At 40.9% G+C, this 25,194-nt stretch overlaps 1 protein-coding gene across 1 annotated transcript in view; it reads right to left on the minus strand.

The window, feature by feature from the left end:
• Nucleotides 1-13,115: 13,115 nt before the first annotated feature.
• The window catches only part of LOC143157551 (vasoactive intestinal polypeptide receptor 1-like), a 31,414-nt gene continuing 19,335 nt past the window's right edge, over nt 13,116-25,194 (minus strand). Inside the window, exons 8-13 of the mRNA XM_076332378.1 lie at nt 23,432-23,492; nt 21,438-21,507; nt 20,473-20,564; nt 19,352-19,481; nt 16,053-16,094; nt 13,116-13,304 (exon numbers count right to left, since the gene is read on the minus strand). Coding sequence (XP_076188493.1) covers nt 13,116-13,304; nt 16,053-16,094; nt 19,352-19,481; nt 20,473-20,564; nt 21,438-21,507; nt 23,432-23,492 — 584 coding nt within the window. The remainder of the gene's footprint in view (nt 13,305-16,052; nt 16,095-19,351; nt 19,482-20,472; nt 20,565-21,437; nt 21,508-23,431; nt 23,493-25,194) is intronic.

Genomic DNA, 25,194 nt, shown 5'->3' on the forward strand with positions numbered 1-25,194 from the left:
CCTCTCTCATTAGATGCTGCTAAAAGCTATTTTAGAAAGTTTCCCAAGGAACCATGTGCTTTGGAGGCCAGAAAGACCTGGCAGATGGGGAAAATCAGATCTATCGGGTAAATGCATACTTAGACATTTTTTAAATGAGACTATCTAATGTTAGATGAACAGAAAACATTTAGTTTTGTATTTTCTGTAGTATGGGCTTTCACGAGGTATTATATTGACAATGCTGTAAGTATTATTTAAAAAAATCAAAAAGTATATTTTGCATGAATGGCTAGTAGCCAATATTCAAGCATTAATAAGTTAGAACTTTTGAGAAAAAGGTGTTGAATAACTGCCTCTAGCTGGAGACTTTTTGCCATGTTTCAGTCCAGAGCAAGAAGGTGTTTGGAACTTTTTTTAATTTTTTTTTTTTTTTGAGGCTTTTTCTAGGTTTACTTTTGGATTCTATTGTTTTCCTGGCTGTCCTACAACGCTCTGCAATTTGAGTTGGTGGATCTCAGTCCAGTGCCTCGTGGGCAAATGTCCACATCACCAAAACCACCCTCCAATCATGCACGCTGGAGACCAGGTCCTCAGCTAAATTAAAATCAGTACAGAAAACTGTTAGTGTGAGAACAAAGCCACTTCACTTTGGCTTGGGATTTGGCCTCAGCACATTACTATTACTATTATTTTTTGGTGGTCTCAGCAAGAGAGGCCAAGGACTGAATAGTCATGAAAATTTGGACTTGCCCCTTAAATTCCTAGAGCCAATGCTCAGGAGCAAGACAAATGGGAGGGCAGTGGAGGGGAAATTTCTGCTGTTGCAGTCCCTGTGTTTCTTGTTCAGTGAACAAATTGAAGTCTTCAGTACCTTTCACCAGCACTGGATTTACTAGAAGAAATGGTATCTCTCGACAAATTTAATACACAATGTATTATACAAGCAACCCCCTTCTACTATAATTTTTTTTTATTGGCAGTGTTGATGCACTTGCAAATGTGGCTTTCCTCAGTCACTTGAACTTTCTCAGTGTTACTGGAAAGATCATACTTCAGGTGTATGTAGTTATCTAAACCAGACTCTGACGCCATCGCACAAATTAGGTCTCAAGAAATCTTTATGTTGAATGTAAGCTGAAGATGCTGGACATCCATGGCCACCATTCACAGTGGCTGTCATTTCTATTTGTTTCAGGATGGAAGAAACCAACAGGTCGTTTGCTTCCAAGCGTGTGTAAATATCAATTGCGTGTAACAGTGCTTTGTTTGATTTTTCACTGTGAAATATATTTTGCAGCTAGAAAGGCTATGTTATTAAAAACAATACATAATTAAAAGAAAAACAAGTGTGCAGTGCTCCTTGAGCCATTTTTTCTACCATGTCCATAAAGTTTTTCTTGTCTAATTTTCTTATTTTGCTTTTGTAAATATACAAAAAGTTTATGTGCTGCAGCTTTTGTGACTATTTACTGTATCTAACCACTGTTTGATTATTGACTTTTTGTTGTGGAGTGCTGGTACTAGAGGACAATTAACATCCCAAGATGAAAACTACAACCTATATTTCAAAGGACAAGGCTTGTTTCATTGCTGCATGGTGACCTCACCTCCTTTTACCTTCATCTACATTTAGTATACCTGAGACTCAGAGCCCAGGTAATGAAATTTAAATGTTTAGTTGTGGGAGTTTTATTTCATAGAGGAAAAACACCCAAGTTCCTCTGCCTCATTTAAGTATTTGTATTTGAAAACCGGGTGTTAAAGTGGGGTGGTGAGGGAAGGGAGAGAGATGAAGCCAGGTGAGTCCAGAGTGAAATGCAAAAAAGGTGCAGTTTGGAAGTTAAATTCAGACACTCTATTTGGTGTCTAGCTCCTCCTTTTCAGCAGCTTCCATCATTGCAATTAAAGAACTGTGTCTTTCAATTACAAGGCTAAAGAACAACCAGAAGTGGGCAGGAACTGACCTGATAATTTGAGATTACCTTTGCAAAGATGACTCTCCCTAGACTCTCTTCGTTGTCAATGACAAGTGTGAGATACCTTCCAGAAGGAAATGCAGAACAGTTCATAGAATCATAGAATCAACAGCTCACATTGGAAGGGACCTCAAACAATCATCTGGTCCAATGTTTCATGAGAAAGGGAGCCTAGATGAGAATGTCTAGCACCCTGACCAATCACATCTTGAAAACCTCCAGTGATGGGGACTCTACCACATCCCTGGGGAGGTTGTTCCAGTGAATGATTGTTCTCACTGTAAAAATGTCTTTCTTATATCAAGGTGAAACCTCTCCTGGTGCAACTTGTACCTGTTCCCCTTGTCTTCTCTATGTGGGTCCTTGTGAAGAGACAGCCTCCATTCTCTTTGTAGCCACCCTTTTAGTACTGGAATACTGTGATGAGGTCCCCCCTGAGCCTTCTCTTCTCCAGGGAGAAAAGACCTAACTCCTTCAGTCTTTCCTTGTCGAGCAGGTTGTCCATCCCTTTGGTCATCTTCATGGCCCTCCTTTTGACCCTCCCCAGTTTGACCACATCTTTCTTGAATTGTGGGGACCAGAACCAGACACAATATAGTGTTTGTTAGAGTCCTGCTCAAAACCTGACCTGGGAGAATTGATCCTCTTCAGCAGTGATGAAAGGACTAGTTGCCATAATTTGCCTTGTCCATGTCATTTTGTAAAATTGTGGCTTTTCATAATATTGTCATATCGATGGATGGAATTCTGCTACTGCATAACATGATAGCTTCTGTGCTTGCACGTGAAGGGCTATGTAAGACCTCTGGTTAGCTCAAAGATTCAGCTTCTTTTCATAAATCCCATGGACAAAAGAAATCAGTAACTAAAAAAAGAACAAAACGTATTTAGCAGAGTTAGAGCTGTTGGTCTCTGATCCTCAGGTGTTCCAGAGCAGCACAGTGCCATAAGGACACTTAATCTGAAGGAAACTCTGTAATTGCCATTGTTTTCACAGCATATTACTCCCACTCCTAAACTGATCAACTCCCCTTTTAAAATTCAGTAGGCTTTTCTTTTTCTCACCTTCTCTTCCCACTGGAAAGTTATTGTAAAACTTCACTCTTCTGGCAGTTAGAAACCTGTTTCTGAATTCCACATTAAAATAACTCCTGGCTCGCTTATGCTCCTTGTCTTACTAATCTTGCCTCCAGCTCTTTTCTCTCTTCCTGAAATATGAACAGCTTTATTTCAGATAAAGTCTACAGTTTATCTTTGATCATGCAGCTGAAAGATAAGACTAAAAATAATCACACAGTTAAGGTGCATTTGTTTCAGCTCTAATCTCAATTTGGGCAGCAAAAACAATGCAAAGCAGCAAATACAGACATATGCAAATCCATTGAGAACAGCAGAAAAATTAACTGGAAGCAGCATGCCAAGCACCCTGGGAAAAAAAAAAGTAACAATAAAAACTAAGAGAAGGATTTCCAGTTCTTGAAAGTGTATAAATGAGATTTACTTTTTGAGCAGCTTTTATTCAGTCAGATCTAAAGGCAGAAATGATCTCAATCTTCTCCTTTTCTGGTTTCAGTTATAATCTTGCAAGAGAAGCTGTATTGCTGCTGTTTCCAATCAAAGGGATAGGACGCTCATTCAGTCAACATACTGCAGGAAATCAACATTCAGATGGGCAAAAATATACTGATTGTGTCAGCTTGTGAGGTTTCAGTGCTCATGTGTCTGACAGTGCTACTAAATCCCTACTAAATCTGGCCTGTGAACCATGCAGATACCTAACTTCACGTTATCTTTCCAGCCCAGCCCTGTCAGAAATCAGATATAAAAATTTCAGAGGGTATAGCAAAAAAAGAATGTCCAGAGTGACTTTAGTAAACAGTGGCAATAAAAGAAATGCAAAACCCATTAATCTCATCAGCTTTATTTGCCTTGTTATTTGAAATTGTTTTTCAGTACTGTTTCAGAAACAATTGCTTATGGCAGAGGTTTTCAACCTGTGGTCCGTGGAGACTTCAGAGCCCATAGACTATTTCTGAAGAAGATCATCATGGAAGATGATCAAGGAAAATAAGTTCATCCTTTGTATGTAGTAATATATGCTTGTAAGTCTTCTGAAGGGCTTTTGTCTTACCTGTAATTATGTGAAGGCTCTCACAGATCAAAAAAAGCTTGAAAAGTACAGCTGCAAAGAGCTGAGGATGAGTTACTACAAGCTATTTTCCTAGGACAATCTAGATGACTGGTTTTTCAGCTTTCTGCACATAGCGTCATCCAGTCTTTGATGAACCTCTCAATGCCTCCCATCCAACATCCACTTTGACAAAAAATGATAGAGAGGAGATGGTGAGGAAAGCACGACCACTGTTAGTCAGCTATAATCACAAGGAGTATCTATATCCCAATATTACAGAAGGGCCAGGATGAAAGAGCAGTGTAACCAGGTCTCTGTAGGCTTTTCACAGTGAGCGGCTGGTTTGAGAAGATACAGGTAGAACAGATGCTGCACCCTGGACGAAGCTACGGTACTTACCCCTCTGTATCCTCAACATCTACAGAAACATGCAAGCTGTGATTTCACAGCTGCCATGAACCCTATGAAACCTCCTTACATGACAAAGTACAGGATCCAAATGCCAAAGGTAATCCTCATAGTTTCTACATTCGGTGGATGTATCTAGAAAGTTCAACAAATTAAGCTTTTCCTCCTTGGTCTGATTATGTGATTTCATGATAGTAAGACTTTCTTTTTTGTTCTGAGGTTTTCTCATGTGGGCAAGGCTTCCAGAGAAATGTAGGCTGCTTAAAATCAACTGCTCCATGACACTGCAATAAATATGACCTCAGCAGAGCTATTATAGCATGGAAGGTCTAAAGGGACGCAAGACAAGGTAGTAAGAACAGATAGAGCAGCATATATGGGACACCACATGGGATCCCGCTTAGCCTCCAGCTGCCAGACAAGATTAGTGTCTCCTACAGTTCCTATGTCATATCTATGAGCTCTGTGTGGATATCTAGGAAACTGAGATAAACTCACTGGATGGGATTCAGCTCCAAACTCAGATAGCTACACTTTGGTATCTATGTGAAGGCAGTGTCTGTTGGACTCCTGAGTCTACAACTGTAGAAATGTACATAATGCAAAGATACAATTAAATATCTGGGTTTACCTGATTTTCTTTCTTAGGGAGTTAAATATCAAGGGCTATATTAAATATGTGTCCCTTTCAACATCTGGCACTTTCAGCATTAGGCATTCTGGCTCATAGGCAAAGTCCTGGAAAAGATCCTGTGTCACTAAGCAGGCAGCTGAGGAGATACCCACATCACTTAACTTTAGACCTCAATAGTGAAGATCTTCCTTTGATCTAGTTTCTCCACTTTGCCTTTGTAGTCACAAGAGAGAAGTGAGCAATTTTAAAGTATAAGCATCAAACATATTTTTGCTGTCTACTCCAGGGTGGGATGATTCATAATTTGCAAGTATCTGTTTCTTTCCACCAGGAAGTCTAGCTGGCCAGATCAGAGACAGATGTTGACACTGTGGAAGTCTACATGTAGATGACTTTTCCCCTGGCAACTTTGCCCAGTCACTATTGTTCTGTTTCATGCATGCTGAGAAATAATGGTCTTGAAAAGCTTAGGGGTGGCTTCTGTTGGGTATTACCAACCAGATTTGGGGGAGGTGAATGCCTGATAAAGGCTTAGTAGCTCTCACCGAGAGTAGTTTTCAGGAAGTCTTGTTCTCTCTGTCAGATTGTGTCCATATGACCAGCACTTCTGTGTCCAGAAACAAGCCATGGTGTATAGTGCACATGCAGTGAAAAAAAGTTAGGATTTTACCCTCTTCTTTTAGCAGTCAGGCACGTGCAACCAGTTCAGAATTGCATGTAAGAGTAACATTAGGAAGATATGGAGTGTGCAGTAGTAGTTAATGATGCTCTGATGTTAAGCTCCATGCATACCTGTACTAAAGAGCTAAGTTCAGCTAAATACACATTGTACTTTGTGTATGAAAACACACCAGCAGAGCTTGAACAATGTTTTGAACCTCGTGGTCTTTCACCTTCTTATGATTAAAATTGCAATTTCCCATTGGCTTTCTTTTGGGGAATTCATCCATGTAAGGAATTACTGTGTGATATGACACTGTGTGACGTGACACTCTTCAGTGTCTGAAATGACTTAGGCTTCCAGATATATCTTTTCCGATGGACTTTGTGCTTGCAGAGAAGTCTCAAGAGGCCTTTGTGTACCGGTATAATCTGTAAAAATAAATATTTGGGGTGTTCATTCTCTTTCCCTTCTTCTTGTCCATTTAGTGGCAATGTAACATGCTGTAGCTCTGAGAAGAGAAGTACCAAGTTATTGGATGGAAAGCTGTATTTTGGCTTTTGACTGTGTCAAGGTACAAACTTACTGGCCTGTTGGGTCTAATACTGACCTTTTTTGGTCAAAATGGGTTTAATTGGTAATGGGATCTGGGGTTATTCAGCTTTGTTATGAGGTGGAAACACAGATATCAATTGCTGCTTTCTAACCTTTTTTGTGTTTTGAGAAATTGTTTTTAACATGTATACTGCTGTAGATGACACAATAAATGTATTATCATTTTGTATAAGTCCGTTCTGATATAAAATTGCACCAAAGAGAAATTTTTGTCTGTGAAGTTACAGAGTAGCGTATTTCTTCCTGAAGCAGCAGGATGGAGTTGTTTGGGCTAAAAGGGAGCTAAAAGCTTTCCATGAGCTTCCTGCCTCATGGGAAGGAGTCCCTGGATTCTGCTGGGCCAAGTCAGTCCTGGACCAACCAGGCATGAAGTCTTCGCCATTAGTGGGCCATGCACGCTCTTTCTTCACCATCAATCAGTGGAGTTACATGAGGAAGTTGTTTAGCACACCGCATCAGTATCAAGCATGACTATGGTCTGATACTGCTAATACAAATGCAACACACTCTCCATTGCAACTAATAGGCCCTGTGGCTCTGAGCTTTGATCCACAGGTCCTTTGGGGTCTACATATTATTTCTAAGGGGTCTAAACAGGAAAAGAAAATCTGTTGTCCTCAAACAAAGGCACTGCCAGTTGGCAAAGGTGGAAAAAGATTGGTCTATATAACATCTGATATGCTTCAAGGCTTCATTTCTTTTGTAGTCAAAGCAAACCTCAAGAGTTTTATCATCGGGTTCATTTTCAAAAGATCAGGTACGTTCACCCTACTGAAACAGAGGACTCCACAGCAGATGACCTATTCCTGATATTTCTCCCATCTTTTTCCTCAGCTTCAGCTACCATAAGTCTTTGTCTAACCCTCATGGATCTGTGAACCCTCCACAAAGGCTACATCTTTCAATGGCTATTCTCCCTCATTGTTTAGCCAAAGTACAGATATTTGGAGCCTCGTCCTTGATGGGGAAGTGGACGTATAGACATTGAAACTGAGGTTAGAGATGTGTCAGGGAGCAGCCAGGGCCAGCTGATCCTGAGGAATGGGGGCTGGGAGACAAGGGGCATCGCATGGGCAGTAGGGTCAGTCGCAGCCCCGGTGAGGAAGCAAGGAAGGTCTGGAGACAGTTCAACCAAGAGTCCAGATCATCAGGCAAGTTCATGGTGGCAAGGCAGGTCCAAGGCAGGTCCAAGGCCAGGCCAGGACGTCAGCCTATGTATCCGTCCCAGACCAGTGGAGCCCTTGGTGGGGCAGGGCTGTTGCAAAGCTGGAGATCAGCATCCTACAGCATTTCTGAGGCACAGCCTGGGCTGAAATGGGTCTTGGGCCCATGGGCAGGATGGGAGCGGAGGGGGACAGGGCAGATATATGGATTTTCATTTTTGCTATATTTCAAATCATTGTAAATACCCTATGTTAATACATTTGCATGGATTTACTGGGTGAGCTGAGGCAGCCTCAGCCTCTTCTTTGACTGCTGGATGACGCAGCACAGGACGTGTCTCCCCTTTCCACCATTTGCAGAAGGGTTGCATCAGTCACCATCTTACTAAACAGGGAGATTAGCAAATGTGGAACAAGGAATCTGGAAAAAGCCTTATTTCTAAAGGTTACATCTAGTCTAAGCAATTTTTTTTAGTCTCCTTTTTAAGAGGCAGAAAAAGAAAAGGCACCTCCAAAAGTATTTCAGCCCACTCTAAAAGTCCTATGGTAAATATCCACAATTTTAAAGAAACAATACCACACTATAGCACTTTTGCTCCAAGAACCAGACACCGGGAAAACCTCATTTACGAGGTCTGTCAACACACCAAGGAGAGTATTGCCTCGAATCCAGCTGTCTCTTCTGAAATTGAAAAATTCTCACTCAGATACTAAAAAAATTCTTTAATATATTTTTTTAATTTCTCCTTATCTCTAGTTTAAATTGATTTTAAAGCACTTTTTAACCCTACATCATCAAGACTTATAGGTTAGGTCTCTGACTTTACCAAAGGACTATTTCTGGCAACTTCTATCTAGTGGGGCACAGCCGTCAAACTGTATCTGGCAGTTTCTGTAGCCTATTCCAATAGTTGAGCAAACAGTAACCACTGGATTTCCAAAAAAGTTGGACCCATCTCTGCATTCCATGATTTAGTCACTCATCCATTGCTGGGCTAGGCTCTTTTAAAGTCTGGTTTTAATCTTGGGTGTGGATTCAATCAACTTTGCCCACTCAACTCAACTTGACTTGAGATTGGGTTTGCTGGAGAGGAGTCATTTTTGCACAGCAGTTTAGTAGATGATAAGAAAATCATAACATGCTTGTGATGCAACCACACAGGTAGCCTGAATACAAAGAAATCAAACTATGACCATCCTTTAATACGCTTTAGCTATAGGGTAGAGTTTATCTCATGGAGTAGGACTGAAGGAATAGGAAGGCATGTACACACGGACTAGGTGCCCAAGCTTTCATTACAGACAATAGACACCAAGAGCAGGGATTGGATGCTTAAATGCAAGTAGCTAGTGTGATTTTGAAAGCTGTGTGGTGTCCTCCCTGGCGTCCAGCTGCTCTTCCAGAAAAGTATAAGTGTCCAAAAATCTGAATCATATCTCCAGGACAGCACAGATGTCTTGGATGCCCCAAGACATCTCAAATGGCATTTGGTAGCTATGTGTATGCAACAGAATCCAACTCCAATAGCCAGTGATGTCTAGACAGCTATACAGTTGACCAAATGTAGGTGCTTACTTTAGGGAGAGTTGAGTGGCTCATGGATTTCACTAACTGTATTGCTAATACTTCCACTGGCTTAGACATCCAAATCATATATAGGCTGCAACATACAGATGCCTAAATTTAGCTATCATAACCTGTGAGCTAAACACCACCTTTGCTTTACACACAGAGTATCACATTGGGTATTTCTTATCACAGCATTTAATTTTTCCTGAAGAACATTCTCTGTCACACAATGGACTTTTAAATTGATTAATTATTTTTTCTCTTAGTTTGAGATGCACTGAAACCTTCATGTTTTTCAGGCCTGTTTTTTTGCAATACCTTCTACCGTCCCTCTGCACTGATCTGAAAATCGATCCAGCTCTGGGTGAATTAAGCAACCTTGGGGAAGCTCAGCATTGGCAAAGCAGGTAAAACTGCCTGCTGGAAGGATTTATTTTAATATGGAGTCCACACAATCAAGCTTTCTGAAAAAATGTGCTGACACTGTAAGATTTAAAAATCTACTTTTGGTGAGAAATTTCAGTTACCTTAACAACCTGTCTTTGCTGCAACACCAAGAAAAACAGCTGGAACAGTTGTTTTTAATCGTTCCAGGTTGTCATGTAGTTTGTAAAGGGATTTAAAAATAATACTTGAAGAGTTAAACTGTGTAAAAGATGCCAGGGGATTAGAGGAAGAGAAAGCAGCTTTTCCTAGCTCATATAACTTAATGATATATTGCAGCTGTTCTTTGGCGATCATGTAAATCTCACGTGGGAGAGGGCATATCTCAGCTTCCTACTGGCTGTGAGCAGGGGGCAATGTTTTGGTGCACTGCCTAGCTTTCCGGACTGCACGCATCCAGACAGGCCAGCAGCGTGCCCGGCTCACAGCGCACACCACGAGATGGCAGTGCCTCCATGCAGACCGCACAGCACTTCTAGACACCGTTTGTGACAATCCCTTTGCTGCCTGCGCAGGCCTGCTGTCAAGCAACATATCTCTGAAACCTTCCCTACTCCTACAGACACCATCATGTCCTCAGATGTGCCATCGAGAAGGGCTGAGCAGCCTTTTCACAGCCCAGACAAAACCTTTATCCAAGAAACTTTTGCACTCCCCAAGATTATAAACCTCATCACCAGGTTGTTTCAAGTGTGCCCTTTATATAAATTAGGTAAATAGTGGCTTTGTATATATGCAGAATATCTTCATATAGCCCTCGATTCCAGCTTATGGCTTACACATCCTGATCCAAAATGAAAAGTAAAAGGCTTGGAAATGTAAATAGCATTGGGAGGGATGCAGGGACATTTTGGACAAAGGACAGGCAGGGCAGGTAGCTGGTGTACTGCTGAGGTCACTGGAGAACTTTTGAGGCATTGGGTTGGATCTCTGTGAGAGGAGTTGTGAGGGTTACTGGAAAGAGCTTGAGGCAAAAGGGGATATCTGGGGAGTTAATGCAAGCTGAATGTGCACGGTGATGGTACATGGGTACAAACTAGGTTGCGGGGTCTGGTAGGAATGGTGGGGTTGCTAGAGCTGTTGAATTTTTATGAGGAGGCTGAACACTGAATGACTGATGGAAAGATCCTTCATGGTGTACTGGGACCTATCACCTTTCTTTGCCATCATTTCTCCTCCCTCTGGATCCTTGGTCCGTTAAAGAATCTTCCCAGTAATAAAGGAAGAAGACATATAATGAGGTGGCAGGTCTTAAAGTCAAATGCAGGCCATCCTGGGAGCTCAGCTGGGAAGTGGGAATTGCTGTGTGACACGAGATGGCTGATACATGCACCAAATAAATGATGAAGTTAGGTGGGAGAGAAAGTAAAGGGGAGATTGTACTGGGAGAAGAAGTCTCCATAACATAAAGCCTCAGGCCAGGGTTTTTTTTGGAAGAAACATTCCCAGGTCAGCCAAAAGCAGAAGCATAATTCATTCCAACTTTGTTCCTCCCCAAAGGCAGATGAAGAAATATGGGTCAATTCCTTCATACAGACAACTCAATGTTTACCACTACTATTTCCTCAAGAAAATCTTCAGAAGTAGTCAGATACCTGAACTAACAGTCTTCTCTCAAAATGGATAGAAGCAGGGTACCACAGACCTGTGTCTTAGTGATGGTGTCTTGGAAGGGGAGTGGGGCATTAACTCAGGCTGCAGGATCATGTAATGTAAATCTTTTTTTGGATGAAAAGGTCAAAATTGTACATATTCATTGGCTTCAAAACTGTATCCATAGTAAACACAATTATAAGACTGTCTTTTTTTTTATAGTCTCAAATGAAATATCCAAACTGACATAATTAAAATTTACAAACTCACCACAGCTGTAATTATCACTTGTCTTTTATAGATGTACATCATACAAAGGTGTTCACATCACTATGCTAGGCAACAAACAACACAGGAGCAAAGGTTACTTTTACAAGGAAAACTGATAAGGTGGGGTCAGAATAGACAAAATGACACCTTATAGAGGACATCTGATTCATTGGGACAGATTGGTTAAAAGTCTAATTAATAAAGGACTGATCTGAATCATATTTATAGAAATCTGGACAATTCATCTCTGCTCTGATAATGGAACTAGAGATGAAACACCTAAAATCAGCAAAGAGGTTTCCACAAAATCAAATGTCTCCTGGCCTAAATAATTAACAAAGAGTAGAGCAAAATGAGGGACTGGAGCAGTACTTTTTAAAGTTAAACTGATATTGCAGTTCACAGAAAGCCAACATGTACTTGAATGGCCACGGTCTCTAGCAGTGCTTTCAAGTCTGAATGCAGGTTGTCCTGGCAATGGGCCTATCTTGAAAGGAACTATAGCTGTGTCTAGCGTACCTTGTGTGCCCTTTCTTTACTTTTGGACAGTCTGAGGTAGAGTCCAACTCAATCCTGAAGAAAGAGGAAGGCCACCCGAAGAAGTGATGCAGGCACAACATTGGTTCGCTCTGTTTTACTAGACCATACTTTGCTTCACTAGACCACGCTGCTGTGTTGATAATTCTGACCCCAGAAACTTCATTGAGTGGAGTGATAATGAGCCCAGAAATGATGGGCAGGACCAAGATAATCACAGCAATCACAGCAGATTAGTCCTCAAAGGGAGGTCCCAAAAAAACCACAAAACCACAGTTTAATTGTGTATTTCATTGAAGGATCCAGCCAGCTTTCAAGGTTATGGTGGCAGAAGGTCTGTTCCAGCTACACAAGGACCATCATCTGGGCATTAAGACTAGGTCTGCAAGTTATTCTGAGCTCAAGGTAGCCCAGCTGGCACACTGCATTGGGTTTGCTCGATGTTCTTCCTTCATACACACATAATCTGCCTAATTTTCAGCTACTCCATGTTTTCCCACGGACAAGAAAGGGCTTGGGGTCCTCTGGCCTAATTTAATGTCTCTGTTCAACAGACATGGAAGAAAAAAACCCAAGTAGATAATGTTACTCATTCCTTTTTGTGTCACTCTTGAGACACCTTGAGATTCCTTTTAAAGGAGGTTGCTGCTCCATAGGTAGGTGCTTAGCAAGTTTCTGTGTATAATTCCCATTAACTCGGCTCAAGTCTCAAAACAACTAGTAAAACATCACTAATCTTTATGGCAAACCTTTGCCACCCCATAACTGTTTCAAAAGAAGATTAGGAATAGTGCTCTTGAAAACTGGAAATTTAGGGAAACACTAACAAAGACGTAACAAACATGCTGGGCCTGGGAGGAATTAATGTAGTTCCCTTTTTTTGGGTGCTAACATGTTGATTCACACTAGCTAAAGGTCTGGCTTTTCATAACAAAACAAGTGGATTTTATGTGCTTACGGAGAGAGAGAACCAGGGTTGTGAGACTGATCTGTACCGGGTGACAAAAGCAGCTCACATTCAGGACAAGAAACTCGCAGAAGGCTCTTGACACTATGGAAAGCCATAAAGGATCCAAGCTGGGCATTTCTTAGCTGTTACAACGTCACAGCAACTCATCCTGCTAGAAAAGCTCAGACAGAAGTTACACCATTCTGGTACACAGATGTTTTCCTTTTTGGACTGATTTTTTCAAGCAGTGATAACTGAGTGACATAGTTGACTGGACTGTTTTCTCTGGACAAAGCCCCGTGTTTGTGTGTGAAGTTCAGGTATTCTTGGTACTGCCATTTGCACAGTTGTTTCTTCAGTTCACTTTGAACCTATAGAAAAGGAATTTAAAAACAGAAAATCAGAAAATTAAGACTTAGTGGACCTTGAAGGTAAAATATGCCAAAATGTCTGCCTGACTACTCAGCCCAGATGCACAAGGGCACCCAAATCAATCAGGATTAAGCCTTAACACATTTTTAGAACTTAAACTATGTCCCTATTCACTTTTGAAAATAAACAGACTTAATTTCCAAAATTCAGAGGATGACGGGGAAGTTTTTGACTGCAGTTTCTTTGCTTATTGTTGTAGGTCTGCTTCATAAATATTTCTACCTTTTTGTATAATTTCTATTTTTCCTCATACTGAATCTTCTGTGGCTCCTTGCTGTGACCTGCTATGTACAATAGGGGTCCTTCTCCAGGCTTTCAGTTTATCCAGATTGAAATCCCTCTTAAAGACTCCTTACTGACTCTGAAAGATACTGAATCAACTTGAATACATATTACAATTGAGAGAGGTCTCGGAGATCCTCAAAAGCATAGGCAAAACTGTTTTTTTTACCACCTGACATACAACTAACAACTAGGTTGAACAACCCTGGAGGTCAACGGCCTGCTATTGACACTATGGGGACCGGGGTGAGGTGACAGTGGGAAAGGAGGTCCTGTTGCCCTACATAAAGCAGCTCACAGTCAAAGCTGTAGCAGAGGGAGAGCAACTAGGTGCAGGAAACACCTAGTCCTTGCCACTCTTCACATGAGCAGTCTGCTCCTGTGGATTAATTGCTCGCTGTGCCCTGTTACATTCACATTCAGCTTCATCTCCATCTAGTTCTCCTTCAAGGGGGGGTGGCTCTCCTGAATGTCTACAAAGTAATTTACAAATGCCATCCTAAACTAAGAAGATATGTCAAATGCTTCTAACCACATAGCTGCCATCTTCTGTGGCTCTCATTAGTACTGGAAATCTATTTCAGTGTTATAGCTGTAGCACCATTAGCACAAACCCACTCCACATTAAATGCAGAAATAAACTGTTAAGTGAAACTATTAATTCTTACAGGGGATGTATGTATGGACAAATGTGATTTAAGTTCTCTGAACTTAGGAATTCATGTAGTAATTCTGTTGTCTAATCCCCTACTAGGTACGGGCTCTACAGCGACGTACAGAAAGGAGGGTGTGACATGCAGAAGCACATCTTGGATATCAGGGCTCCCTGAAAGTCACTGGCAATGTTTATCATCGAGGTGGCCCCTATTCTGCCTTTAGTCTCTCTGCTAACCACACAGACATGCCAGCTCCTGTGTGCAGCTTCAAGTATGGACAGAACATGCCCGCTGGAGCTTTCAAGACTCTAGTAAATAAAAGGGGGCTTCCTCCACCAAGCCAGTACTCCAGTACTATCCCAGAAAGCTCAAGGCCCTTCAACACTCCTGTGTACCTTATTCCAAAAAACAGGACACACAATACCTGTTCCATCCCATACAGATACCACCCTGCTTGGCAGCAGCGCAATCTCTCACATTATTACAGATACTTAAAACTGAAAGAACACACACAGAGAAAATATTAGTTTTTATGGTTGCAGGGAACCATAACAGATGCAGGAAGGATCCACTGCCAAGTTATAATGAGTGGCCAATCTGCTCCAGAAGCAGTTATCCCTAAGCAGCGTGAACGCAAGCCAACCCATAGCACTTAATCATGGGGCCAGAGATCACACTCTGCCTGACCCTTTTTCAACACCTAGTAGATTTGTGTGTTGCAAGATACAATATGCAAGCTATTTAAAGGCTGTTGGCAAGCAGTCTATGCAGACAGAAGGCAGGTGGGAAGTAGAGCATTCTGTATTTACAGTTGGTCCTGAAGCCACTCTCTGAGAACAGCACTAGAATGGCCATTATAAATTGTTTTCCTAAGTAACAAACATATTTTAGGCATCATTCATCCTTGGGTAGGATTAATTTCACCTCCATTTAGCCATCTCTATGAAAGTGTTCAGTGTAAGCTAGTGGGGAGACTGAGGCACCATTAGTGGGTCATTCTTCTCATCTAATCTACACACTTTTCTAAGGATGAGATGTGTTTTTACATTTTCTCATGGCTCTTGTTTCATGGCTTTTGGGAAAGTGCAAGCGTATTCTGGCAATCCATACAGTGTTTACACAAGGAAATCCAGATAACTCTCCTCCTTTCTGTGGGAAGCTGTTAGTTTTTAAAATTACATGCTCTCCAAAATGTACTACAGGGAATTTATTCAAATTCTAACAATATTACAAAAAAAAGGAAAGAAAGTGTTTGAACAGAACGACTGAAAACACACAGGCTGCCCTGGAGAAGGGAAAAGGAAAGGGAAAGGGAAAGGGAAAAGGAAAGGGAAAGGGAAAGGGAAAGGGAAAGGGAAAGGGAAAGGGAAAGGGAAAGGGAAGAAACTCACTAGGAGAAAATAAACCTAAAGAAAGTAAGAAGTGTTACAAGCTTTCCATTGAGACATCATCATGATAGCTATCGGACATAAAGCAGAAAAAAAAAATCCCCTGACAGGAAAGTCACCAACCATTTGTAAAGGGTCATTGCTTCAAAGCTTATTTTGTGTCCTTCTGTCAGAACTGTATGAATACAAATAAAGTCAATAACAAAGGTACCAGGGAAAAAAGAGATATGGGTATTTCATGCTTCCAGGAACAGATGAAAGCACAGATCTGTTCTGGAAATAGGAAAAAAAAAAAAAAAGAAAAACAAAAGAGGCCCGTGAGTTTAAAAGGTTTTGATAATCTTATGTACTTGCTACTCACCTCTGCATTTGAGAAGCAATATAGAAGAGCGACAACAAAACCCTAGGACAGGGAGGGTAAGGAGAAAAAAGCCAACCATCAGGATTTAAAGCATAGGATCAGAGAAAGACATTAGATTTCATTCAAAATTTGAGTAAGACAAAAAAAATACCATTGTTCCATTGGAATTTATGTGATGTGGCACTATTTATTGGATTTTCATCATAGGATTAAATTCCTCAATGGACTGGAGACATTATATGTATATTATTGCCCTTGTATGGAGACACTAAGGACTAACTTAATGTTTACTGTATCCTACAAACAAGTCCTTCCTCAGATAAGGTAGTAAGGACCTCTGTCTTGTTCTAGTCTATATTTACAGTAGTGAATAAACTGGGTGAGGACCTGTTCTTGTTCTGCATCTTTACTGCTAAGCTATCTTATTTCACGCACAAGAACTATGGCTGTGTTCAACCAACCTATTGGGAAAGGACTTGGGTTCACATTCACCCAGAACTACAGTCAGGCATTGTTTGGGAGAGCGTTAGTCAGCTGGGAGCCAGCCATTTCACAGGCTGTGCAAACACAGACAAACACTGGACAGTGCTAGACTACCTCTGTATTAGTAAACTGAACAAGGCACAGCTCTGAACACTGACCTTTGCTTCTACATATTGTTAAAATGTTAACATTGTCCATGACACAGCTTTGTTTTGGGCTAACAAGTATTTACCCAAACGGTGTCCAGCCATGGTTGAGAGGTAACCAAAGCAGCCTACAGAGGGTGGAAGCAAGGACAGGTAGCCTGGGAGGAATACAGAGAAATTGTCCGAGCAGCCAGGGATCAGGTTAGGAAAGCTAAAGCCCTGGTAGAATTAAATCTGGCCAGGGACGTCCAGGGCAACAAGAAAAGATTCTATAGGTACATCAAGGATAAAAGGAAGACTAGGAAAAATGTGGGCCCTCTCTGGAAGGAAACAGGAGAGCTGGTTACTTGGGATATGGGGAAGGCTGAGGTACTCAACGACTTTTTTGCCTCAGTCTTCACTGACAAGTGCTCGAGCCACACTGACCAGGTCACAGAAGGCAAAGGTGGGGACTGGGAGAATGAAGAACCGCCCACTGTAAGAGAAGATCAGGTTCGAGACCATCTAAGGCACCTGAAGGCGCACAAGTCCATGGGACCTGAAGAGATGCATCTCTGGGTCCTGAGGAAACTGGCAGATGAAGTTGCTAAGCCACTATCCATCGTATTTGAGAAGTTGTGGCAGTCTGGTGAAGTTCCCACCGACTGGAAAAGGGGAAACATAACCCCCATTTTTAAAAAGGGAAAAAAGGAAGACCCGGGGAACTATGAGCTAGTCAGTCTCACCTCTGTGCCTGGCAAGATCATAAAGCAGATCCTCCTGGAAACTATGCTAAGGCACACGGAAAATAAGGAGGTGATTGGTTGACAGCCAGCATGGCTTCACTAAGGGCAAATTGTGCCTGACAAATTTGGTGGCCTTCTACGATGGGGTTACAGCATTGGTGGATAAGGGAAGAGCAACTGACGTCATCTACCTGGACTTGTGCAAAGCATTTGACACTGTCCCACATGACATCCTTCTCTCTAACTTGGAGACACATGGATTTGATGGATGGACCACTCGGTGGATAAGGAATTGACTGGATGGTTGCACTCAAAGAGTTGTGGTCAACGGCTCAATGTCCAAGTGGAGACCAGTGACGAGTGGCGTTCCTCAGGGGTCGGTATTGGGACCGGCATTGTTTAACATCTTTGTTGGCAACATGGACAGTGGGATTGAGCGCACCCTCAGCAAGTTTGCAGATGACACCAAGCTGTGTGGTGCAGTTGACATGCTGGAGGGAAGGGATGCCATCCAGAGGGACCTTGACAGGCTTGAGAGGTGGGCCCATGTGAACCTCATGAAGTGCAACAAGGCCAAGTGCAAGGTACTGCACATGGGTCAGGGCAATCCCAAGTACAAATACAGGCTGGGTGGAGAATGGATTGAGAGCAGCCCTGAGGAGAAGGACCTGGGGGTGTTGGTTAATGAGAAGCTCAACATGACCCGGCAACGTGCGCTTGCAGCCCAGAAAGCCAACCGTATCCTGGGCTGCATCCAAAGCAGCGTGGCCAGCAGGTCGAGGGAGGTGATTCTGCCCCTCTACTCTGCTCTGGTGAGACCCCACCTGGAGTACTGTGTTCAACTCTGGGGCCCCCAACATGAGAAGGACATGGACCTGTTGGAGCGGGTCCAGAGGAGGGCCACAAAGATGATCAGAGGGCTAGAGCACCTCTCCTATGAAGACAGGCTGAGAGAGTTGGGGTTGTTCAGCCTGGAGAAGAGAAGGGTCCAGGGAGACCTTATAGCAGCCTTCCAGTGCCTGAAGGGGGCCTATAGGAAAGCTGGAGAAGGACTTTTTACAAGGGCATGTAGTGATAGGACAAGGGGTAATAGCTTTAAACTGAAAGAGGGTAGATTTAGATTAGATATAAGGAAGAAATTCTTCACTATGAGGGTGGTGAGGCACCGGCACAGGTTGCCCAGAGAAGCTGTGGATGCCCCATCCCTGGAAGTGTTCAAGGTCAGGTTGGATGGGGCTTTGAGCACTAGTGGAAGGTGTCCCTGCCCGTGGCAGGGGCGGTTGAAACTACTTGATCTTTAAGGTCCCTTCCAACCCAAATCATTCTGTGATTCTATGATCCTATGAAGAGGGATGTCTTTCAACACATATGAACATGGACAAGCTGTTGTGGGGTACAGCAGAAAGGGGAAGGAAAAAGATCTCGGCTATTTATTACAAGTGCACCAGGCCCTGGCCCTCTCAGATCCAAGATACTGTTCTGAACAGTGGTACAGCAAAGTAAAGGAAATGAAGAAGTATTAACATGATGGATTCATTTCTGCTAAAGGGTAAGGGCAGACCAGGTTGTTACACATTATCCTTATTTTTTTAATCCTCTTATCATCACCTTTATTATATGTGGAATTAGTTTAAATCAGTTCACCTTAATCCATAGACTGGTCTTCATGGCACTCAGTCATTGTTATTCAATAAAGGTAGATGTAAATTTTTTTGTGATTATTAATATGAAGTGTGAGTCAGAACTCAAAACTAGTGTGAGATTTCAAATAATAAGGGAACAAACAACAGAAAGAGCTTGCGAAGGAGTAAGATGGAATGAGTGTGTTGAATTTAGACACATTATTAACACCTGCTCTAATAACCAACCTGAAATGTAAAACTCCTGAGAGTGTGGTGGTTCAGCCCAAACCTCTTAGGACTGATAAACATTTTGTCTAGCTTACCTGGAAAGAACCCAAGCCCAGCTCAATATAAAGGCGAGCTTCCAGACCAATGCTTTCTGGGAAAAATGCAAATACAATGTAGTGCACTCCAAAGAGGGGAATCAAGAGTAACGTGGATTTAGCAAGTCTCCTGGCAGATCAAGAATTAAAGAATAATGCACTGTTAGAAATATGGAATTAGTGATAGCAATTATACGTTGGAACAAATTTTAATACAGAGGACAGCTCCAGAATGGAGGCAACTACATCCAGCGAAGTTACAGAAAGATTACTTTCCGTCACTCCCACCATCAATACCTGGTGAACAAAGATGAACAAATCAGCATGCAAGTTTTCTGGATTGACCTTTAAGGGTTCTTTGCCAAAACAGGGACACCAAACTAAATACTCTGATCTACTCTCCTGAGACTAATCTCAATCACATGTACGTATCCCCCATATAAGTGTCTCAACTTCCAAAACTGTCAATGGAGATCTAACCACTACTGTCCACAGGACTCGATTCAGTTGCTTAAACAGTGGTGTGAGAGCCACTGCTGATGTCCTAGGGTATTCTGCTTGGCCTTCAGGTCACTCCAGAAGGGCACAGGTTTATGCTAGATCCTGTGCCATAACTAACAGCTGTACCTACATATCTTAGGATGAGTCAAATAGCTTGCTAGAGTCCTCTGACTGCATTGATGAGATCCCCATTGATTGTGAAGGGGATCGTAAACAGGAAGGACTAGGTTCAGTTACCAGAACATCAGCCAGGTTACTGCTAAGAATTTAAAGGAAATTGTCTGCATCTTTCTCTATGTGGCCATTTGTGTGGAAAGGACTGGAAGCAAGATGGATGCATTACCTGACATTTAGTGTTTACACTTTCAGGCTGGCTCCTGTTGGAGTTGTAATACTTTATATTTTATTTTTCTCATTGTCCCCAACACATCCACCCCACCCTCCTCCCAAAGAAAAAGAGAGATGTGATATTTGGGATGAAAAGGAAAGTTTACATTGTTATTTCTTCTGGGGATTACTCTTTCTATTAGTACAGAGTAGAACATTTTGTGCTCCTGACCATGAAATATCTCTTATAGCAGCTAGAACAGGTCAATATCAAGAGACCCATAAATACTTACAAAAAGTGGCTCGAATGGCTCCCTCCTCGCTCTTGAGATTTCAATTTATGGACTAGAATTCTGATCACATTAACAAATATAATGAAGTTAATCTGAAAAGACAAGACAAAATCTGTAAACTTACTACAAATCAAGACATATCTTCAATTGGTACAAATTAACTGAAAATTCCCAGTTATAGGAATTGCACTGGTATAAACCAGTGAAGATCTGCTCACAGATCAAATCAATAGCATTAGAAAGAGTATTATTTTTCCCACCAATATATAGTGATACATAATGATATGCTGAAAGTTATGTTGAATGAATATAGACCTATATATCTCAATATCATTTTATGTCTGATATTAAGTCCTAATATTCTCTGTCAGCACCTAGCAGATCTTACAAGGTCTAAATAGTCCCCTCTGTTCCCTTCATTGTTTATGACAGGGATTATAACAGATACAGTCCTAAATGACATACTGTTTCCTCCCTGAATTTAGATGGAATGAATGTGTGCATAAGAGAGATTTTTTGTCTTAAGTTTACAGCCTAAGAACTAATTTTAAAAATATACTAAATAAAATGATCTATATGTATTTCTTGTATTAAACCAGCTTCATATTATCTAAGAGTCTTGCCAGTATGGATTGCCTTTCTTCAGAAATGACTTACAGAGACACAGACACAACTGTGGTATGTGGAATGGAGGTGTCAAGATGATTCTATTACGTCCTAGTATGACTCTAGAAAACATAGGCTTTACCCTTTAGGTTCTGACTTAGGGTGATTTGGGGGCAGGGGGGAGAACCAACAAAAACAGCAAAAACAACAACAAAACCATATGTTATACAATAATTTCCAACTAATTTAAATTCAATACCATAGCATGTGCTATTGCTTTTCTGCCAGCTTACTGAAAGGAGAGGCTAACTTAGCTTTCACATTTCAAAAGATACTCAAGACAAAATGAAAAAACATACTAAGACGGTTAGCAGAATGGGGCCTTTGATGATCCATAACACGACTCCATTTTCATCATCATCCCAACATCTGAAACAGCAAACAAAACCAGTCATGTCATCTATCCCATGTGAGCTTTTCATAACACATGAAAGTATTTCTGACACAGAATAGGAAAGTGATGGACACTAAGTTTTAATTCACTGTTTAAAGGCCCCTGCCAGTACTCGTACCCTGATACCTCTCTAAAAGTTTCTGTGCAGCCCAATCTAAAGGAAGTTTGTACAGTGAGAGGCAAGTGTTGAAGAACCAGAGCAAAGTCAAGAAATGCACTTTTGTATTTTCAGGCTTCTTTCCTCCTCTTCTGTTGAAAAAGTGACTGTTTTACAGGGTACAGATCAGAGACTAAACTACTGTGTATCCACAAATGTAATGACTTTGGGGTCATGAGGAAATAGCCAAGAAAAATCGAGAGCCCTAGTAAAGGTACTCTGAAGAGAGAGAGCAGAATGGGCTTTTGGTCCTTATTTTGAGGCTTTCATGTATTTAACATCAATAACAGTCCAGCTTAACTCCCTCTAGTCAAGTGCCATACATGCTAGGTTATATCATGCTCCCTCTCCCTGTATTTTCCCTTCCAGTTTTGTGATACAAGATATTTCGCTGCATAACGATAAGGCTTACAGATGGTGGCTTCTCCCAGCATGTCTGAGTGTAAGGTGTATCTGCAACATGAGCAACGTGAGTTCAGATCAGCTGTGTCTGAAGAACTTGGGTTTCCCATTTACTAGGCTATTAGGTAAAAGATGAGGGGTTCTGATACTGTAGTTTGTTTTTATATCTAATATTAGAAGAGCAACCAAATGAATGGAAGATCTGCAATGAGATTCGTCTGCCTGTGTAGATGTCTTCATCTATTCAACTACATTTCCCTTGCAGTCAAAGGAGATCAATAGATCTCAATAGAGCAGGACACAATTAATCTCATCTTAAAGTGGACATATAAAATACATCAGAGAAGTAAACTGAGCAGGTAGGCACTTTGCTGGAAGAGCACCCGAGGTTCAGACACTTTTCAGCCCCCTCTTTAAGCCTGTGAGAACTAAGCCTGAGAGCTCTTATTCCTGCTCTCTACCATTTTCTGAACTCTTTCTGTAACTGGAGTATCTTGTGCCAGATTCTTCTGCTACAGAACCAACAGACAAACCCAGCAATTCTTTGGAAGAGGAGCAGCGGGAAAGAAGGAAAAATGAAATCTTCCTTGCACCCCTCCTGGCTACAAAAAGGAAGCACATGATGTGGAAAGGTAGACCACTTCCACTTATGAAACATTACAGCGGAGAACAACTTCTGCGGATGCACTGCAGTAATATAAAGAAAGGAAAATAGGATGTGCCAGATGTGGACCATAGCACTTACTGCTTCTACATCATTAATCTGAGTCCTGAGGAGGTAGGTGTAAAATTATATCTTTTGCAACTGATCATCCATGTGAAATGACCTGAAGGCCTCCAGGGCAGCTTTTAGTAAACAACCATCTGCTTTATACCTGGCTCTTATATTAAAAGATAAAAATAAATAAAATAAAATAAAAAAAGAATCAAAGAACTGAATGGAAATGAAAGAAGAAACTACTTATCAAGACATAATATGTTTGTTTGGGAGGTACTTATTTGAAGAGATTAAGGTTACTAATTTATGGCTGATTTTATACAGAAGCAGTGATTTTCTTAAAATATAATTATTTCAAAGACTAGGCATTAGGAAACTAAATGAAATTTCAATACTTACTATGATATTTCCAGGTTTCATTACTCCATATATACACATCAAAATCAGAAGACTTAAAACTATTTTCTCACTTACTTGTGTATGAAGTTTAAAGATTAGAGGCACAACTTTGGAACAACTTTTTTGTTTTTCTGGTTCTTTATATCTATTTTTCCCCACCAACAAATCAAAATACAATACAAAATAGGATGTCCTTGCCTTCTTTATCCAAGCTCTGACTTACCCGGTATTTTGTCGGTGGATTCTTGTGAGGACCCAAGCAAATATCACAGCAGTGGGAGCTCCTGGGCAAATCAACATGGAACACACAATATAATTGTTTTGAATACCATGTCCCATGGAAACTTGATTCCAAGAAGGTTCACGGTGCAGCAGATTGGAGGTACATTAAAGGTCAAGCAATGGGCCAGACAATTTTAAATAACTTTATGAAAGAACTTAACTTGCTTTTCAGGGAAAGAAAAAAAAAAAAGCAAAAAAAAAGAGCAGAAGAATGAAATCAAAACAAAGGAGAATAGGGGATGCTGTGAAACTATCTCTTAAAAAATAACAGCTAAGAATTACTTGAAGGTTTGGATATGAATTACGAGCACTTGTGAAGCTGGAGGAATCACTTATTTAGCTAAAGCTCTCTTATCTTTTGAATTGTGGCCAGCATAGAACTCTTTGTACACTAGCTAGAAGAGTTCACATTTTTGTCCTAAGGAGCCTCTACTAATCACTCTAGACCCATCAATTGATGAGCATTCCATGAAAATTTAGCTAAATCCACGAGTTGGTGATTTCCAGCCTCCCTTTGTCACTTCTTATCCTTCTGCATTTATGATTGAATAGTTATTTCTTTTTCTTTTTTTTTCCCCCCTGGCAATTGCTTTTGCTCTCATTCTGTGGAATTGAATTTCCAAAGACTAAGTGACTTTCAAAGCTGCCACAAAAGGGACTCTAGTCTGAAGCAGGTGACATTTTCACTGATAAATCTATAGAAATATAGGTAATATCTTTCTAAGTATCATTAGAGATCTGTAGGAAAGGCCCAGAAGTTGTCCTTTGTTCAAGACCTTTAAGCTGGGACCATATTCAGTTCAAGTTGCCTTTTTAATTAATCAAGAGAAATATTTACATCCATATCACCTACGATCTAAATTGCCCCTGAGATGTCTCTCACTTTCCATTGATTATAAGGAGATGAGGATTACTATACTATTAATTGAGGTGTTTCCTTTGTTATCTCAAGTTAGCTGTGATTAATCAAGGTCTAAGCATCTAGTTTCAGGATATCATAATTGGAATAGCTCCAAGTTAACATCCCCTTTATAAAATTCAGGCTTTTAAAATTTAATTACATTTAAAAAGTCTGAGAATCTGAAGATGAAGGATAAATTACTATTTACTTCAGGAGAATCTGATTTTCATTCCTAAGCCAAAAATGTCATGTAACCACTCAATTTGGGTTCCTCCGTTTTAGAATAGCCAAGATGAGGTAAAAGAATATCTGAGAGTCACAATAAACAATTCTCTGCAGTGAAAGAAATTTTATGTATTATATGCACATATTCTAAAAATCAGAGATAATTTTAATTGCTGTATAAACTCAAAGGATTCCCTAAAGCCAGAAGATCTCTGAAAAAAGTAGAATTTTTTGATTCCTAGGCCTGAACTCAACATGATTTAAGATTAATCTATCTAATTCTGCTTACTAAAAGCAAAATGTCAACTTAAAGTTAGTCACCCAAACTTCTTTAGTCAGTGGAGGAAGGCAACATGTTTCCAGGATGTTACCCAGCCACATTACTCATCTTCTTGAGGACTGGATTAATCACCACCACGGCATGCATACCTCACTCTACTGACTGCAGGAGAAACCTGGAGAGACAGTTTAGATTAGCTGGCTAACTTTCAAATTACTATAGTTGCATGAAATTAATTCCAATCATAAAGATGAATGCTGTAGTCTTTTGAGTAGACATATCATAACATTTCTAGTAA

The sequence above is a fragment of the Aptenodytes patagonicus genome, chromosome 2, assembly GCF_965638725.1.
Source record: "Aptenodytes patagonicus chromosome 2, bAptPat1.pri.cur, whole genome shotgun sequence".
NCBI lineage: Eukaryota > Metazoa > Chordata > Aves > Sphenisciformes > Spheniscidae > Aptenodytes > Aptenodytes patagonicus.